The 19,504-nt window shown below is 32.9% G+C and overlaps 2 protein-coding genes across 2 annotated transcripts; both read left to right on the top strand.

The window, feature by feature from the left end:
- Positions 1 to 4,113: 4,113 nt before the first annotated feature.
- LOC120115665 (probable serine/threonine-protein kinase PBL22) lies at positions 4,114 to 4,988 on the top strand. Its single transcript, XM_039136295.1, has 3 exons — positions 4,114 to 4,181; positions 4,278 to 4,495; positions 4,802 to 4,988. Coding segments are annotated over exons 1-3 (360 nt in total). The 5' UTR covers positions 4,114 to 4,180; the 3' UTR covers positions 4,943 to 4,988.
- Positions 4,989 to 4,991: 3 nt separating this feature from the next.
- On the top strand, positions 4,992 to 6,040 carry LOC120115651 (probable serine/threonine-protein kinase PBL15; the record flags this gene model as incomplete). The annotated part of the gene is made up of 4 exons (XM_039136284.1): positions 4,992 to 5,070; positions 5,151 to 5,334; positions 5,432 to 5,567; positions 5,667 to 6,040. Coding segments are annotated over 4 exons (651 nt in total), but the record flags the coding sequence as incomplete, so codon positions are not given.
- Between the last annotated feature and the right edge of the window lie 13,464 nt (positions 6,041 to 19,504).

The raw sequence follows: 19,504 nt of genomic DNA, 5'->3' as shown, positions 1-19,504 counted from the left end.
CGAGTGGAGTCGAGTTTGTAATATTCGAGTCAAGTTTTTGAGTTTCTATTTAAATTTAATTATAAATATTTATAATATTATGATACCATTTGATTTTAATTTAAATTCATAAATTTTTATAACCATATATATATATATATATATTTATGTACTTCTTCATATTTTTTTTCATGTGTGATATATACATATCATATAGAGTCGAGAGATTAGACACAAACTTAAAAATCAATCCACTAATTATTGAAAATTTTGAGTTTTTCGAGTTACTATTCAAGTTGTTCGAGTTGTATTTTATAACTCAATATGAACTTGAAATTTTATTGAGTCGAGTTTATGAAATTAACACTTGAAGTTAATTTGAGACGAGTTTATGAAATTATAACTCAAAGTCAATTCAAGTCGAGTTTTTCCCAAAAAAAGTTAATTTTTTAAGTCGAGTCAAATTTTATTCACCCCAATTATTATTATGATATTGTATTGCCTCATAATATTACTACCACATTGTATATTCTTTTATTATTGCTAATTACATAGTACTGAATTATTATTGATTCTGTCAAAAAAATTCACATGCTTACTATATACTAACATGTTTTTAGCCTTCCAAAACGCTCATTGATCATATCATCATTTCTTTGTTTATCGATAATTTAACATCTCAAATTCGATCATTTATATAACGGACCTAAGATGTCACATTGACTATCAAGATGATCATCAAATTTAAAATTTATTCTCTTTTACGATATTTAATCAAATTATAATTATGATATAACAAAATAGTGGCATTCCTAATGGTTATAAAAATATTATACAAAATTAGACCTCCGTGACAATTTAATATAAGATCAAAAAATTCAAAAATACCAATAGAGTTACATATAAAAATATAATAAGGGTAATACGATGCATAAACCATTTAAGATAAATAAGTAGTGTACTTTAAAGAGAAGGTGTTGGAAGTTATGTTATGACGGTGCTTCTCAAACAAATTTAATCTACTAACCTACAAATGAAATTATTTTAACGTTGAATTTTATAAAACTTAGTGATATATTTATACTCTACAAATGAAATTGATCTAAATTTCTTCATTGAATATTTGGATCTCCTTGTATTGTCTCTTAATTGACTTAAAGAGTTAAACATGTTCCTATCAAATTTTAGCATGATGCTAACACTCCCAAGCACACCAAACATATCACATGAATGAATTATCACTATCTCTCTCCAAGATGTCCCCTGACCTCAATCACCCATAAATCATACATAAAAAAACGATTACTCAAATCATATGACATGTGAGCTATATCAACTACTCTTGAGAGGAAAATGAGTCAGTATATCACTAAATATTTATTATTTACAAATCATATTTGGATGAATCAAACTCAACTTCAGTACCTCAACCGTATCAATTTATATTTTCAGTGATATTTAGAATAGTTTACCCAATTTCAATTCATGCTTAAAAAAGACATCTCAGTAAAGACCCCAAATTTAGAAAGTAAAAATGAAAAGTAAAATAAATAAATAAGTGGAATCTTTTCTTATATCCCCTCGGCTATCCCTTTAGTAAAGATGAAAAGGAAATTCTGTAGAGACAAGACGTAAAGCTTTTTAGTATCAGCATCATTTGTATTTTGTTCGTAATGATTTATGTTTAAGCTTACAAATTAACCACCTTTTATCTGACATTATTACATTTACATTTGTCCTTAATTTGTGTTTCCTTTTTTTTTTCCCTTTCTTGCTGCTCAACACTCTGTAAACAAAATCAAGGCAGAGATGAAAGTAATTCAAAGTCTAAATTTTGAATTCAATATAATATTTAATAATGTTAAAATTCGAATATCAATATGTATACTACTACTCTTAAAACATAATTTTAGACTTCATTTTAACAAATGCAATCAGTACTAAATAAAATTATAAGTAAACTCGAGGGAAATTAGTTTCCAACAAACTTCATTGGAACTGAACTTATCTCACCTGCTTTTTAACGATGGAATGCAATAAGTTTAGGGTTTGAATCTTAACGTTGTATTATTTTGAGATTTTCGAATGAGGTTTATTTCTTTATAGAAGGAATTAAAGTTAATCAAAGCACTTCAAAAACAGTTGAGCATTAAAACAGTTTACCGAGACACTTTTAAGGACCACAAGAAGTAGAATTATGTCTTACCTGGAATTACTCGATTCATCTTATAATTATATATTAAAGAACCATACCTAAAATGGTCCCCTGCAGCACAGCTTATTGGCAGTCCATGCCATACATGTAATGATAATCCCTCACTCCGTTAAATTGGACCGGATGTTCAACCGGAAAACCCGATAACGATTCAAAATCATGTGGTCCATGTCATTCGGGTTTTTCGTTTTTGTAACGCCTCTCGTATATGGTATGAAAATAACTCGAGAAAAAGCTAAACGAACTTTACCATATTGGGTTCGGATAACACGTTCACACTCGACTCCGATTCACATACAGTAAGAACCATTGCATAAAGGCAATGCACTACAAAACTTGCTAAATGCCAATGTCTGAGACAAAAAAAATTGAAACAACACCTTTGTAATGAGAAATCTGTAACAATGGCTAACAAAAAAACTGTGTCCACTGTCTATTATCTGACATTGGCCTATTTGTACTCAGCATACTAAAAACCTGCAGAAAACAGCCAATTTCACTCAACCAATCCCCATAGGCCTTCAAACCCAATACAAAACACAACAAATACATGAAAAATAACAAAATAAATAAATATGAGAGAGAACTGTATATGCATATACAGCTCAAAATCCATCCCCACCACTGATCACAGCTCAACAATGTGCACAAGAAAATAAATTCATGCAAAAACAGGCAATATATTTAAAAGAAGATAATTAAATAACTTGTTTTAGCAGAGCTGTTAACATTCATTAGTGTACCTGTGTGTGTGTGTGTGTATATACACATATATGTATTTCAGTATTTTAAGGGGAGAAATCAATTGAGAATATCCTGTCATGGAAACTTAGGATCCAGTTATACTTTTAGTCTAGGAGCAAGCAGTGTCATGTTTGGTGCAGCTGTCATGACCCCATCAATGGAAGACTCTTCAATCTCTCTCTACTAAAATAGGTATTCCCCTTCAGTTCCTTTCCAGATCAGATAGACAAAAAGGGGGCAACAGACTTGTATTTGATACACTGTTATAAGTGATGATAACTAACCTTTTTTTTTGTTCTTTTGATCCGCTCTTCAAGTTCAATAATTATGTCTTCCAGCACCTGTCCAAAAAAGTCGCTTTCTTGCCTGTAAACATCTACTCACAGGTAATGTAAAAAAACATTTACAGTTTGCATATTAACAGTTCCCATATATGCATTTCATTTTTACTTCTGGGGTCCATTGATATCCACCATCACTTTTGGTTGACAGCAAGTTCATGCCATAGATTAAATCTTTTTGTTTCAGCTTTATGTTTTGAGTTACAGATTCTGAGTGTTGTGAGAATCATTGACAAATATATACCAACAATAAGTCCATCACCAGTAACTTCTGGTTCGAGTTTTTCTGTTTGTTTTTCAGGATCAAACAGATTTTTTTCTTTTAAAAAAGGGTTTTTAAGGACAGGATGATCTTCTGTGATATGGCTTTTTCATTGTCACTTTGATGAGATGCTTGATATTGAACTCAAATGTGGGTACTTTGAAAGCAAATGAGTTTTCTTATGATCTGTCATTCATATTTCAGCAGCATTGAACCTTACCAAACATCAAATACCAGCCAATTTTGCTTTCTGAATACTTGTCGGCACTGAAAGTACTATCAGCGTTGCTCAATTGTCGAAGTCAATAAAGGAAATTCAGTCATAAGGACCACTTGATCTCCGGTTCCTGCAACAGGTAAAGAATGTTGAGTTCCTAAATCTCAAAGTTAGTGTTCAATTTCATAATTCTATTGTTTTTCACTGTCTCTAATTCGACAATTCGACTGATTGCTCTATTGTTTTCTCTATCACAGATTCAATGGTAAGTAAGGAAAATGTCAATGAATGTGATAATAATCGGTGGAACTGCAGGGGCGCTTGTGTTAGTGGCTGTAATCATAGGACTCATTTGGTTTTGCAAATCATTCAAGAACTCTAAAAGAAATTCGGAGACAGGCTCGTCGGATCCTTCTGCATTAAGTAAGGTTTCACTGCAACAAACTTGCAGTAATCACTGTGGTTCATGCTACAGTTTTTGAATTGATATTTTCACTAACTACGGCTCCAACATTGCAGTGGAGTGGAATAAAGGAGCTGGACCCAGTTCATCAGCTGGACCTCAAGGAGCAAGGCAGTTCAGACTGGAAGAGTTGGAACAAGCTACCAGGCAATTTGCCGATAGTAACCTCATCGGATTTGGAAGCTTCGGTCCGGTTTATAAAGGTTGGATTCGTGACAATGTTGTGGTTATAAAAAGGCATCAAGGTGCTCCAAGAGAGGAGTTCAATGCAGGGGTAAAACCAGTACTTCTAATTTACATATCTTGTATCTAATAGATATCTGTGTCAAGTACATTACAGCACGGAAATCACTCATCCCCTATGAAATTATTTTAACCTTTTCAAATGGTTCTTTATGTCAACAAGTTGATCCAAAAAGCCATTTCCCAGGTAATTATACAAGTTGGTTGATATTTATGAATATGTTACTTGCAGACACTTCATGAAGATGGTTTTAACTGTCAATGCTTCTTCTATTTATCTCTAATAGCTCCAAACTCCGATTAAAATAGAAAATGACATGTTAAGAGTGTCAAGCAGGCAATCTATCTGTCAGAGGTCCGACATCGAAATTTGGTTACTCTTCTAGGCTACTGTCAAGAAAGAGGATCTCAAATGCTGGTTTATGAATGTATACCTAATGGAAGCATGTGCAATCATCTATATGGTATGACTCATTAACAACATAGTTTTTCGTGATTATCAATGCAAATGTTACATTCATCCGTGTTTTGGCAGATACTGGACGAGAGGCTCCGACAGACTAGAGTTCAAGCAGAGGTTATCAATAGCTCTGGGGGCTGCTAGAGGTAAATCTGAAGAAAAAGAATGAAGGAATACGATACTAATACTAGTTTCAAACTGAGGAAATTGTGTTTTATCAATGAAGGTTTATGCCATTTGCATAGCCTGATACCTCCTTTGATACATAAGAATTTCAAAACGGCCAACGTCTTGGTTGACGAGAACTTCACCGCTAAGGTTGCAGATGCAGGCATCACAATGTTACTAGAAAAGATAGAAGAAGCAGGTCCATCTCACAGTTCTAACATCAATGTTTTCCGAGATCCAGAGTAAATCGATTTCTTCTGATGCAATTTGCGTATCTGTTGTGGAAAGAGAAGCCTTCACCTATATACTTATTTTATCCTGTGCATCGATCAATGTCAGGGTGGAAGCACTGGGAAGCTTCACCGAAATGAGCGATGTATACAGCTTCGGAGTGTTCCTTATGGAGCTCATAACTGGAAGGGATGAGGCTGTGCACATCGATTACCTACGATCCAATGACAGCTTAATTCAGTTGGTAAGCAGACTAGTCCCTTGGTTTACTAGGAGAATCCCTAAAATATGATATATATATATATATCATATTTCTGCTAATTCATGTGTTTAACTATTGAAGGTACAATCACGGCTGAGTTCCAATGAATTGGTGGATCGTCGACTTGCTGGAAGCTTTACCATGGATGGTATTAAGGACGTGATCAAGCTGACACTAAAATGCATGTGTTTTCCTGGAAAACGGAGGATGAATATGAATATGATCATGGAGGAGCTCGAAAGGATCCATGAAAAAGAGATGGAACTGACCACAGTCAGGGGCGAAGCTACTTCGAAAATTACTCTAGGCAGTGAGCTATTTGCTTCAAAATAAGGAGGGGATTCAAGTGGAGTCTTCTGTTAAGCTATGGCCAAGCTTAGGCTTCCAAAATAATTAGGAAAAAAGAAGAAAAAAACATTGAACAGTTTATAAGGAAAGAAAAAGGGAGTAGCTGGGTATGGGTACTGATAGTCAAGCTACTGTAAAGAAATGGAAATGTACATTATGGATTTGATTTTACAAATGATGCATAACATGATCAGTGATATTAATATCTCAAGAAATTATTAACTTTCTGCATAATTATCATAATCATCAATGATATGACCGTCCATGCAAACCGAAAAGGAATGTAACAGATGACCTGAATGCATGTGTGGTATTCGAAAGGATCAGATTCCAAACTCTATATTTGCAACAGCTTCTTCCCTTTGCCCTAGATGCCTGTCAAGAAGTACCAAGACAACACAGCAGGTAATTAAGATCTTTGAACAGTCAGATAAGTACATAAACATGTTGGATATTCTTAGGAATATTATGATGCATAGTGGTAAATGTTTTCACATTGGTCATGCTATACAGCTTTTTTCAAAGATACGCATTCCGTATACCGAAAATAAGCACGTTGACTTCTTACAAAAGACAATCTCATTGCACAAAATCGCAATTTAGGACAAGTTGAGAACAAGAACGATGTTGAACTCCCTAAGGGGATCCTAGCAAATAAAGGTGAGGTGAATGGTGCTTATATGGCCCTGCCTGTCTCACAATGCTAAAAGTTATTTTGGCGCAAGCAGATCAAATCAATGCAGTGGATAGAGACGGGAAAGGCAATGATTGTGACAAATCTTCCTCTCTCCTTTCATTTCTTGTGTAAACATGTGGACCATGTGCCTAGATCCTTCAAATCTACTTCAGGTGATAATTTCGAAATGACTCGACAAACGAATCGGTACTGGTAGTGAATCTTTGTAAACTGCATCACGGATCGATTACAGTTCAAGGGGGAAAGAAGAAAAGATAATTTTCTCTACAAGTGAAAGGCTTCAGCTAAAACATGAATAGCTATGCATCTTAGACCATATACAATATGATCATATTTTTCTTGAACCTTTTATAATCACACATTCAGTTTTTTGACTTCGAACATCAACATCCGGAATGGCTGATCGGTTTGTACCTCCTGCTGCTTTTCTCATCAGTAAATTCGGTTTCCCTTTCTCGTTATATCATCAATACTTGTAGGCCATCTAAAACAGAATCATAGAGGACCAAGCATACAAACGATTCCTAGCTCTTTGGCCCCCCACAAGTTAGACTGTACCCTCTTTGTCCAACGAAGATCCGCGAGTATTCAGGGGATGAAGGGTCCATAAAGATTTCACATTACCCTACTAAAATCCCTTCTTTTTTTCATTATCTTTTTCGACCATGGTAAATTTTATTGATATACATCCATCTATATATATAGATATGTCATATGTCCACTCATTTTCAACACAGTGAAAAACAAACCTGACAAGTAGTGTTATTTAATATGGGATATCCCTACTTGAAAAATGCAGGAGAATTTCCATCAAACACAAGGTGGGCACTGCTGTTGGCCTGTTGAAACAAAAAAATATGACTTATGAAACACAAAACAAAACCACCTGGGATATTAACAAGAACATAGCTGTACAATGAAATAAATACCCAGATTCATCCACTACAGTTACAGACACGATTATCAATCATGTAACTGAGCATAAATTAACCAAAAAAAAGCTTCAAATTGTTAAGGCATAAGTGAAGTAACCTGAAAGCTGAAGAGCAATGACAATTGGACCTCATTTGGATTCAGATAGAGAAGTTTTTTGAGTGAACTAATCTCAACCTTCAATAAAGCGTTCATAATCATACTATCATTTTATTTACAGACTTTTATAACATACTCGTAATAATAATTATATTATCTAGGGAGCTTTCTATGAGGACTTGTTGGATTGGGGTTACATGTCTCGTCCTACGCCTGTGATGCGTTGTTCGAATAACATTGGTTCATCTCGCAATTCTCTGGACTGGACTAGAGTTGCATATGTTCATCTAGCACTCCTCTGACTTGGACTGAGATTGTATGTAGGTCTTTAAATGAACCAAAACAAACACGAACGGGGTATGTTCATGTTTATTCGTTTAACTTTAATCGAACAAATGAACGAACACGAGCATAAAATTTCTTGTCTTTGTTCGTTCGTTAAGGAGTGTAGCTTGTTCGTGTTCATTCATAATCGTTCATTTAAATGATAAACGAACACAAATGAACGAACATAAACAACAGATGTAAACGAACATAAATGAACACAAACGAACGAATGTAAACAAACATAAACGAACCACACAAACATAACAAATGAACATAATCGAACACAATAAATGAACGTAAACGAACGTAAACAACAACAACAATAACCACATAAAATTCTTTATTCATTAATGTAACCTACAACTTCTGAGTTAAAACTATTTGGGTTTGAAATGGGTATGGTTTATATTTACTTTAATTGATTTAAGTTTAAAATTATTTGAGTTTTAAAATATTAATAACTATGTCTTAATATTTTATGCGTAACCGGTTTTCGTCCGGACACAAAATTTTACTTGGCGAGAAAAATAAAATGAATAAGTAAATGATTTTGATTTTAAAAAATGTTTAGGAGTCACCATTAATCTTTTTGGGTTAGGTAGGTCAAATACCTAAAAAAATAATCTTTTAAAATAGTTTTTAAGAAAACATAATCTAAAAGATAAACTGATATGCGTATAACCAAAAATATTTTTAGTAAAGAAGGGATTCGTGGTCGATTACGTTTAGGGAAGGATTAACATCCCTACAACGACCAAAATTGGTACTCGTTAATTATAAATTGTCTCTATTATTAGAAATTTCGAAATTCAAAGATATATTTAATTTATAATCTTATTTATTTCAAATCTATTACTATAATTTTAAGGAAATCTATTACTATAATTTTAAGAAAACCTATTAATATATATAAATAAGATATTTATTTATTTAGAAATATCAGAAAATGATTTCTAGGTGTTTTAAGACAGTTCTTTTCTTAATATTAAAAAATAAATAAATATTAATAAAACATTTATCAAAAACAATTAAAATATATATAATTTATAAAAGTAAAATATTTATTTATTTAAAAATATCAGAAAATGAATATCCAGTTGCTTTAAGACTGCCATTTCTTAATATTGAAAAATAAATATTCAAACATGATTAAAATAATTTAAAAGTAATTTATAAAATTAAATTTATAAATAGGATTTTAATAGAAAACAAAAAAAAATATTATTTATTATATATATATTTATATGACTAAATAATAATAATAATAGTAATAATAATTAATTAAAAATAAACATATAAAATTAAAATATAACTAAACAATGAATAAATAAAATTAAAACTTATATATTTAAAAACAATAAAATTTGTAATTAAAAATAAATTAAAATATTAAAATTAGTGACTAAATTATAACATATTAAAATTAGATACCCTAATTCATAATTATTTATTTAAAATTACAGAGACTAAACATGCAATTTTACATTTATTTAATTTAGGGACTAAAATAAACTTATATCAAATTCGAATATTAAATTAAAATAAATTAAAATATGTTGTCGAGGACTAAAACATTATTTAACAAAATTATAATGGCTAATTCGGTTATTTTAACTAAAATATATATAACTATGTTTAGGGACTAAAATATAATAAACCAAACTTCGAAAATCAAATTAAAAGATTCAGAATTTGATTTCAATGACTAAAATGCAAAGTTACAAAACCAAGGGTGTTGCGGAAAGGGTTTGCCCCTTATGAAATTACACATATACTCTTTCCCAAAATAGCGTCATTTGGGAAGGGGTATATAAACCCCAAATGGTCGGTCATAATGGTCATTTCCTTTTATTTTTCATTTTTCACTTATCTCTAAAAGAGAGATAAAAAATGCTCTCCCCTCTCTCTAGGTTTCCCTCACCGGAGGGAAACCGATGATAGTCGACCACCGCCGGCTACCGTCGTCGGTGGTTGAAAATAATAACTTACACCAAAATGAAGCCCCAACTACCACAATACCGAATATGGCCTTGGTTTCCCCTAAAAAACTCATGATCGGAGTAAATCTAGATTTTTACCTTTGAAATCCGAAGGTCTCCGGCGACGTTTCGAAGGTCCGATGATGGTAAGTATTCCCTTCTTTTCTTTTCGTTGCTTGCTATTTTTGTCTCTCTTTTTTCTTCTCCCGTTCTTCGTCTGCTCTATGGTTACTGGTTCTACTCTCTGTTTTTTTTTTGTGTTGGTTGTTGTCGATGATCTTCTTTTGCAGGTTCGGTGGCCATATTTATAGGCCACCACCAAGCTATCTTCGGACCGGTCACAGAGGACTTTCTCGGTGAGTCACCATACTATAGTGGTGACTCACCTTGTAGCTGCAACGTGGGGGGAGAAACTGGCTCTTCTGGAGGTGTCATCGAGGCGACGACGTCATGGTTGCAGCGGATTGGGTCATCTGGAAGTGAAGGTGTCGGCAGAGGCAGCTGGAACTCTGGAAGCAACGGCGGCGACCGCGTGGCCCTAGGGTTATGATACCCTAGGGTTTCCTTGTTGGGACCATCTGGGTCGTTGGATCAAGACTAGATCCAACGGCAACAAGTAATGGCGGCTGAGAGCTGATGAAAACCCTAATATGGTTTTAGGGTTAGTATTGGGCTTCTGAATCTGGACCACCATGTTTCGATCACTGTTGGGTCTTGGGTTGTAAACGGGCCACCGAGTATTTGGGCCTTATAATTATTTAATAATAATAATAATAATAATAATAATAATAATGTATAATAATAATAATAATGATAAAATAAATAATAATAATAATAAAAGAAAACTGAAAAATTAGTGTCTACAGCTACCCCTCTTTGCTCATTCTTGTGTTAACAAGAATATAGCAAAGACGAAAAAGAAAATAATTTTTCATTTGGCTTCTTTTGAGTAGGATGGAAATGTTGAAAACATCATGCACTGAAGGGCTTACAGATGACCCGAAGGTTTTTGAAAACTTCATGCACTGAAGGGCTTACAGATGACCCGAAGGTTTTGAAAACATCATGCACTGAAGGGCTTACAGATGACCCGAAGGTTTTTGAAAACATCATGCACTGAAGGGCTTACAGATGACCCGAAGGTTTTGAAAACATCATGCACTGAAGGGCTTACAGATGACCCGAAGGTTTTGAAAACATCATGCACTGAAGGGCTTACATATGACCCGAAGGTTTTGAAAACATCATGCACTGAAGGGCTTACAGATGACCCGAAGGTTTTGAGAACATCATGCACTGAAGGGTTTACAGATGTGGGAAATAGTTTACTACGTAAGAAACTATGAAAATCATTTTCTTACTATTCAATAATTTCATTTTTATAAAAGATTAAATGAGAAACTTTGGAAAGCGTTTTTCTCATTGAAATAACTTGTTGATTGGGTAACATGCCCCAAAATAATACTTCTTTTGTGGATTGCGTCCATCTATTCTTCAGATGTTTGCGTGATTCTCGTATTTAAGGTTTTGAATTCTACCTTCTTCTTGTAAGGTATTGTTCATCATAAATCTTCTTTTTCATATGAAAATCTGCAAAACCTTATGTTTGAATGCAATTAAATGTAGCAATGTAATGCCTTTTATGTTATGCAAATGATGTTCTTATGAATGCATGAATGTTTATGCAATCTTCATTTGACTTCAAAGTGGTGAACTCGGTCTTCCTTCACTTCATCATTTATTGCCAGGGTTACTTTTGGATATAAGTGTAGCAACCTATGCCATAAAACTGAAGAACCATTTGATCAACTTGTATCTTTGTGTCTTCTTTGTTTCATAAAAGTATCAGAAGAAATGTTTCATTTATGGAACTCTTGTCGTAATCAGAATTATGACTTGATTCCCCATTTTTGTCTTTGATAACATCGACTTTCTTCGTCTGGATTTGTGTAGAAATCCAATAAAGCTTTCATCTTTGAAAAGAGAATCTATCTCTTTGAAAAATATAGATGTAGATATGTCAAACTTAGCAGAAATTAATTAGGATAACAACGTCTGTTCTGATTTGACTCTTGAAACACATCACAAGGGAGATTTATCCTAATTCCTTTCATGTCTCCATATCTAATTGGATCTTGAACAAAGCCATTCACGTCGGGTTCACCATCATGTCGAGATGCTTATCAACAACATGTCGTTCTACCTTAATAGGCTCCACTATTTTCTTGTTGTTAAAATTTTAGCTCCCTTTCTCATGGAAAGAAATCTTCATTATATTTTGAATCAAAAATGGAAACCATATGATCACAACATTGGTTCAGTACCATAATTACTGGTTCGTAAAACACTTGACAACACATTCATCTAGCTGTGGCATCGATACGTTTTCTTCCATAATGAATATTGTAGGAAGTAGAAACACATCAACTATAGGAGCCATGTACAGAAGGAGGTCCATGGAATTCTTGTTGCTGTAGATGAAACGCACATGATAAACTAAATAGATGAAAACTTAGTTCATCATGTATGACAATGATAGCCCCAGTAATAATGGGAATAATAATAACATAAGTTGAGCCTCTTTATTCAATGTTATCAAGTAAGTAAAAGTGATGTGTAAAACAGCTTCATAACCCCAACAGTATGGTTGAAACTAACTGCCAGGAATCTCAAATAAATATTTCCAATCATAACCGACAAACAGAATACAAAATTCAAATACGAAATTTTTAGGAATTAAACCCTAGATCGAATGGTCTATATGGGACCATCTTTATTCATAAAACCGTGATGTAGCAAAGAACATGTTGTCATGTGACACATGGTTAAGAAGATTGGGTATTTGAAACCCTACTTGCTGAGTAAATATTTGTTCCACAACATGACCCTAATGCAACTGCCTGATGAACGAAGCAATTATGTATAGTCAGCTCAACTGTCGCTGCTTCTCCATTTTCATTCTTCATACATTTCTATCTCATTGGAAATATTTGCTCAATTCAATGATTTTTTTGAATAAGATGATATGGGTTTTCAGCATACCCCAACATTGGCTAATACAAACGTTCAAAATACATCAATATTCTTGATTCTGATTGAAATGGGCTTTCAGCATGCTCCATCATTGGCTAATACAAATGTTCAAAATGTGTCAATATTCTTGATTATAATTGAAATGGGCTTTCAACATGCTCCATCATTTGTTTCTTGTTAATCTGAGCATTCAAAATGCCCCACATAGATCTGTCTGAAGTAACCTTTAAAATGCCCCAATATTTGCTGATACAGATGTTAAAAGTGTGTTCAACATTACTTCTTGCTGAGATGAGCCTCCAAGAATGCCCAAATATTCATATTACTATGAGCCTTCAAAATGCTCCACCATTCTACTTCTGGTTGAAATGGGCTTTCAAGATGTTCTGCATGGATCTGTCTGAATTGGGCCTTCAAAATGCTCCAAACCTTCTAAACTGTAAGGCTTGCTTTCAATGTTTGTTTGATTTCAATATCATGATCCCCACGAGGTCCAATTTTGACAATGTATTGTTGTGGGTACTTACGATTTTATCCGTGCCTCAAATCTGTTTATCTTGAATACTCTCATTCTGATATCTCTAAACAGCAGTTGTAAAGTAAATCGAGGAATTCTCTTCATGTTGTCACAATCTTAAGAAGTGATCAATCATTATGATGAAAATGTCTGAGATATGTGTCTCTTCTGAATGATGTACCCATTTTTTAGATCTGGAGGGATCTAGTCGGACAGAGTGGTATAAATTGCTTGGTGATTCATTCCAGGTCGACACAGTGAACCTTGTTTTCAGTGAAGGCTATTTCTGGAATATACTTTTATATGAGAGAGAAACCAATTTATGTGAACAATAATCTTACTTTGATGCAATAGCAAGACTACATATACAGTGATACAAGTTCTTGAAAAGTCCGCACTCATGCAACATGTTGATTCTGATAACTACTCATCTGATAATGAAGCAATCTTTCAGGATGATTTCACATATATTGATAGTTCTTCTGATATCGAGAAAATCCTGAATTCTGATTCTGATGAGGAGAATAAACTGTTATACTTGACAAAAATAGGTACTCAGAGGCCGAGGCTTCAATAGCCAAGGAGAGATATGGTCCAGATTCATCGATTGCAAAGTTGACAGATTTCCTATGTGCTGCTCAAATGACTAAGGCTGCTGACACACTTCTTTCAGTAGAAGATAGGAAACCATTATGCAATGACCTGATGAGTTAATCGATTGACAGAATCAACCAAGAGGGGGGTGAATTGGCAATAAAAATTTTGGTGGAAGCTTTTGCAGAAAATTGAAACTAATTGCACAACAATTTAGAGTGGTTCGACTTTCTCAATCAAAGTCTACGTCCACTACCTTAGCTATCCACACTAAGGATTTTCCACAAATTATACCCCAAATTCACTAATTTGTCTTTCTTTTGAGGACAAAGAGTAACCTTACAAACCCTCAAGAATTATACCCCAAATTCTTGAGAACACTCTCTCCCAAAGAGAACAATACAAATTTTGCAAACTTATAAGAAAATCCTCACAAGGTAGATTGTTTGCACAATTCTAGAACAAAGAAAAGAACACTAAAACATGAATACAATTGAGCACAATGAGTGTTCTTGAAAGCAAGATGAATATTGAATGAAAAATAGGCTTGAAATGCTCAAACTTGAGGTTTGATGCTTTCTCTTTGATTCTCTCTTGATTCTAGTTGCTTGATATTTCTTGTTTTTGATCAATGGCTTCTAAGCTTGCTTAAATACACCTTGAATCACTTATGAACGTTAGGGATGATTGGAGAAGATAATATAGCCGTTTTAGTGTGAAAACAATTAATAAAATAGTTGGAGCGTGGGGGGGAATCGGTACCCCCTATGGGGAATCGATTCCCTAAGTGTAAAATTCAAATATTTCGACCGTTACACAGGGGGGAATCGGTACCCCCTTAGGGGGGAATCGGTTCCCTCCGAGCATACTGGAATTCTCGGAGCCAAACCATTCAGGGGGAATCGGTTCCCTCTGAGCAATCTGGAATTTTTGGCTTTTAAATGGTTCGAAATACTTTGCAAAATTATTTTGAAATTGTTTTAAGATTAAAACATAATTTTACACTTGAGTAAGGATTAAAAATGATTTTTTGAAAGATTTAGAGTAATGTTTTGATATTCGAATAATTATATCGAATATACTTAGAAAACCTTTATTGCACAATCTTAAAATTCATTTTACTTAATTTGTTATATCGAAATATCAAAATGTTTCAACAATCTCCCCCTTTTTGATATAACAAAACATTTTAGTAATTTAAGATTTTGAAATAAAAAACCGACGTTTTTGAAAATTACTCCCCCTTACTTTAACACTTACTCCTCTTTTAAAATATTTAACACTTCTCCCCCTTTTTGTTAAATCAAAAAGACATTTGTAAAGAATCTAAACAAGGTTTTGAAATCATTTAGCCAATTTAATATAGTTTAAGTTGCTAAGATCACAATCAAGAGAAATGTTAGCCATTAGTGTAACACCCCCAACCCGTATCCGACCCGGATACGAGTCCGAAGTGTCACATTGTCTTTTCAAACATTTATTCATATAAAATAGTGAGTAATTTAAAAACTTTTATAACATTGAACTTATTCAAAATGTTTACAAAACTATTCAGAGCTTATACAATATATTCTTTTGATTACATGCCAACTAAAACTTTATTTATTAAAATACGTATTATTCACCTCTTTTCTGACCTGACATTTGGTAAGGAGAACTGACCTATCTTGCTCCTTATTGCTCTTTACTCTTCTCGAAACCTACGTGTGAAATAATCACACGCTAAGTCGTTGACTTAGTGAGGCATATAAACATATAATAAAAACCATAGAACATTTCATATAACAAAACACATACCTGTACAAATACTATCATTATCATTAACATATCTATCATATAATATCATACATTTTTCCAATCAATACCCATTCCATCCGATGAATATGTATTCTAAACATTTGATCATGACATTTCAATATGCATGTATCTATTACACGATAACATATATAATCATATCATGCACATACGAAACTTACCTTTTGTACCACTTTCACTTTAAAGTTTGTATTTCAATTGCCCATGTATATTATTGAGAATAGAGGTATGTGAGTACATTGAGGTTGTGCACTAATGCTGTCACCACAGCTCATATCAATTCCCTCATGGGGCACCGAACCTTAGTTCAGTATTCGTCCCGTAGGACCACTATATCCCGAAGGACCACTGTATATGTCCCGTAGGACCACTATGTCCCGAAGGACTACTCCTTAAGAACCACATACATAATACAATGACTCCAATAAGTGTACCAAAGTACTACATATAGGTTCCACATAATTACATACATGTCCCGAAGGACCACGTAACATGGGCATTATCATTTATAACAGTTCATATCACTTGTTCCTTTTCTTCTGTCACATACCATCTGTATGTGTAAACATATTTCTCATATCATATAACATTTATCACAAGTGCAGGTAATCACGTATCACATAGCTTCTTTTCATATTATCACATAGTCACATAGTTCACTTACACGTAGATCATTTCCATATAATTCACATGTCACATATCTCATGTTCTTGTATTCATATAACATATAATCACATAGATTACTTTCACATCACATAATTCATAGTTATGATTTCATATATTTACCTAATTACAAAGCTAATTCACATATACATGTTTTCATATAATTTCTATCATTTCTCACCCAATCACATTTATTCATGTAAACATACTTATCATATCTTGTTCACATATGATCATATACTTCATATAACATATAGAAACACCTAGAACACTTTCACATAGCTTATATCGTATTTCTAATATATATTTAATAGTATTTTTATTTAGGTAATAATTTAATCTATTTACTTAATTCAATTTCATAATTTCATTATAATCTTTTCATATAGCTCCATAGATGTTTAGCATATAACTTATCTTGTATATTCGTATCGTCCCTTTATATTCAAGTTTCCTAATTGATATACTATTCCCATTTCATTTATAATTCAATCTTATTTAGTTCCCTTAACTCTCATTAAATCAAAAAGCTCTATTACACTAATTCCCATAATGGATCATACCACTATGTACTTGTCCAACTCATGTTTACCTAGTTCATATTACTTCTCATGAACTCACTCTCATCATCTTTTCCTATTCTTACATATTTTATCTCATAACCATGTATTCACATAGCCTTATATTTCATTATCATATTACTTATATTTGTTCTCCTATGACTCTTTATAAACATATATTTCATTTCCCTATATCTCTTGACTTATCTTCTATATTCATATAATTTCATAACTTATTTTATATTGTCTCATTAACACTTAACCGTATTTTTACATAAATCACATAGCACATACAAAACAAAACATATCAATTCATATAATCAAACATACATACACTTCATATCGTTAACATACTTATAATCAAGACTTAATGAGCTATTACTATAAGAATAGACTTATCACAAGTCCAAATTTCCATATAATCTTATACAATAAGATGCACTCACCTGGGCCTCGTTGTTTTGAATCAATCCTAATCCTTAGTTTGTTCCGGAACAAGCTTTCATTCTATATCTACATAATAATACATTAATACTTATCAGTATACTGATTGATATGTTCAAAACTATCACTCCTTAGGCTCAGAGAAAAGCCAATTTCATCTTTTAATGAAGGTATGCATCGATGCACTACTGATGCATCGGTGCATAAAATGCATTTGATGTTGTATTATTATAGGGATGCATCGATGCATGACTTATGCATCGATGCACTAATTGCATTCGATGTTTCTATTTCAAAAGAGTGCATCGATGCATTACCAATGCATCGATACACCTTCAAACAATTTTTGGGTTTTAACCTTGATGCATCGATGCACTATGAATGTGCATCGATGCACTCTGCCCAGAATCCTCTTTTATGCCCGAAAATCCACTCTTTCAGCTTAATACTTCATATATCATCCCCTTTCTTATTTTTAACTTACATACTCATATTCAAACTCATTCCTATTCATTAATCACCTCTTTAACATCAAAATCCTATTCTCCATATATAATTCAAGAATTACACTAAATTTTCAACATGTTCCAAATTCAATTCTATTGCTTCTAGCTTCTTAATTATACCCTTGACAAGTCAAATCCATCTTTAGAACTTCAAAAACCTTTCTATAACAAAATTTCATTTCTACACCCTTCATATCATTTCCTTTCTAATTCTCTATTCTTGATGTTTAAAGCTTATATAAGCTTTCCTTAAGCTTATATAATACTCCAAGAATCAAAATCAACCTATAAATCCAAGAATTAAACAGCTGAAATTAAACTCACCTTTAAATGAGGCTTACGGGGAGAAGAAGAAGCTGGAGAAGAAGACTCTGGATAATTCTCTCCTTTCCCACGTGGTTTCCTTAAAAAGGGAAAATAAAAATCTTCTCTTAGAAAAGACCATAACACCCTTGTTATTTTCCAGCTTTACTACTAAATCCATGAACTTTTAACTTATTTTGAAATCAAGCACATAGTTTTCAAAATTTGCAATTTAGTCACTGACCCTGAATTTCGGGATGTTACAAATCTCCCCTCCTTTAAAGAAAATTTGTCCTCGAATTTTCACTGAACATATCAATAAGAACATATCTTCTAATGTTCTCATACTACCTCTTTCACTTAATCTTTTCTTCCTTTATTTCTTCAGTTGCCTTTTCCTTTATACATTCATGTACTGACACTTATCATATAACAGTAACTAGTAACTTTAATCCATTTATGTCTTCTCTCTCATTCCTTTATGCATTTTCCTTTGACCATTTCTGAAATTTCATATAATGTCACTAATCACATAGACGGTAACATCAATTTTCATCACTTAACATCATAAATTCATCTCTAAATACTTTATAATAACCAAATTCATTTTCCATCATCATTTAACCAAGAATACGACCTTAAATCTTCTTAAATACGATTCAACATACACTTTAAAGAATCTTTTCACATCACCTTGCACACTTGTCTTATTTGTCATCTGTACTTCCATATTTATCGTATTTGATCCTTTAAATCAATCCCTTTCATTTCTTTATTCCTTATTCCTTATACATAAATCATATATTTCCTTTCATGTTCACATACTCTTGTCTTATCACTTATACTCATCTTTATGTACCAATCTTCATTGCATCTTCATTACTCTGATAACCCATTTCTTATACATAACTTCATTCTTTATCATTTCTTATACTTGTATTTTCCTTCCTGAAGGTTCCATGCAAATACTTATGTCTGTTTCTACATCATAGCTATCTGCTCAGAATATACAACTATATTCAAATTCACATCATAATCAATTAACTCAACTTTATCTTTTCCTTCAATCTTATAACTCTATCACCTTTACTATGACAACTA

This window comes from Hibiscus syriacus, unplaced genomic scaffold (assembly GCF_006381635.1).
Source record: "Hibiscus syriacus cultivar Baekdansim isolate YM2019G1 unplaced genomic scaffold, ASM638163v2 tig00110270_pilon, whole genome shotgun sequence".
In the NCBI taxonomy this organism is placed as follows: Eukaryota; Viridiplantae; Streptophyta; class Magnoliopsida; order Malvales; family Malvaceae; genus Hibiscus; species Hibiscus syriacus.
This window is presented reverse-complemented; position numbering and strand designations above follow the sequence as displayed.

Bases quoted from the DNA above. Each gene is read 5' to 3' on its own strand.
- LOC120115665 (XM_039136295.1), top strand. The intron at 4,496-4,801 runs GTAAAACCAGTA...AGTGTCAAGCAG, and splicing joins GAGAGGAGTTCAATGCAGGG to GCAATCTATCTGTCAGAGGT.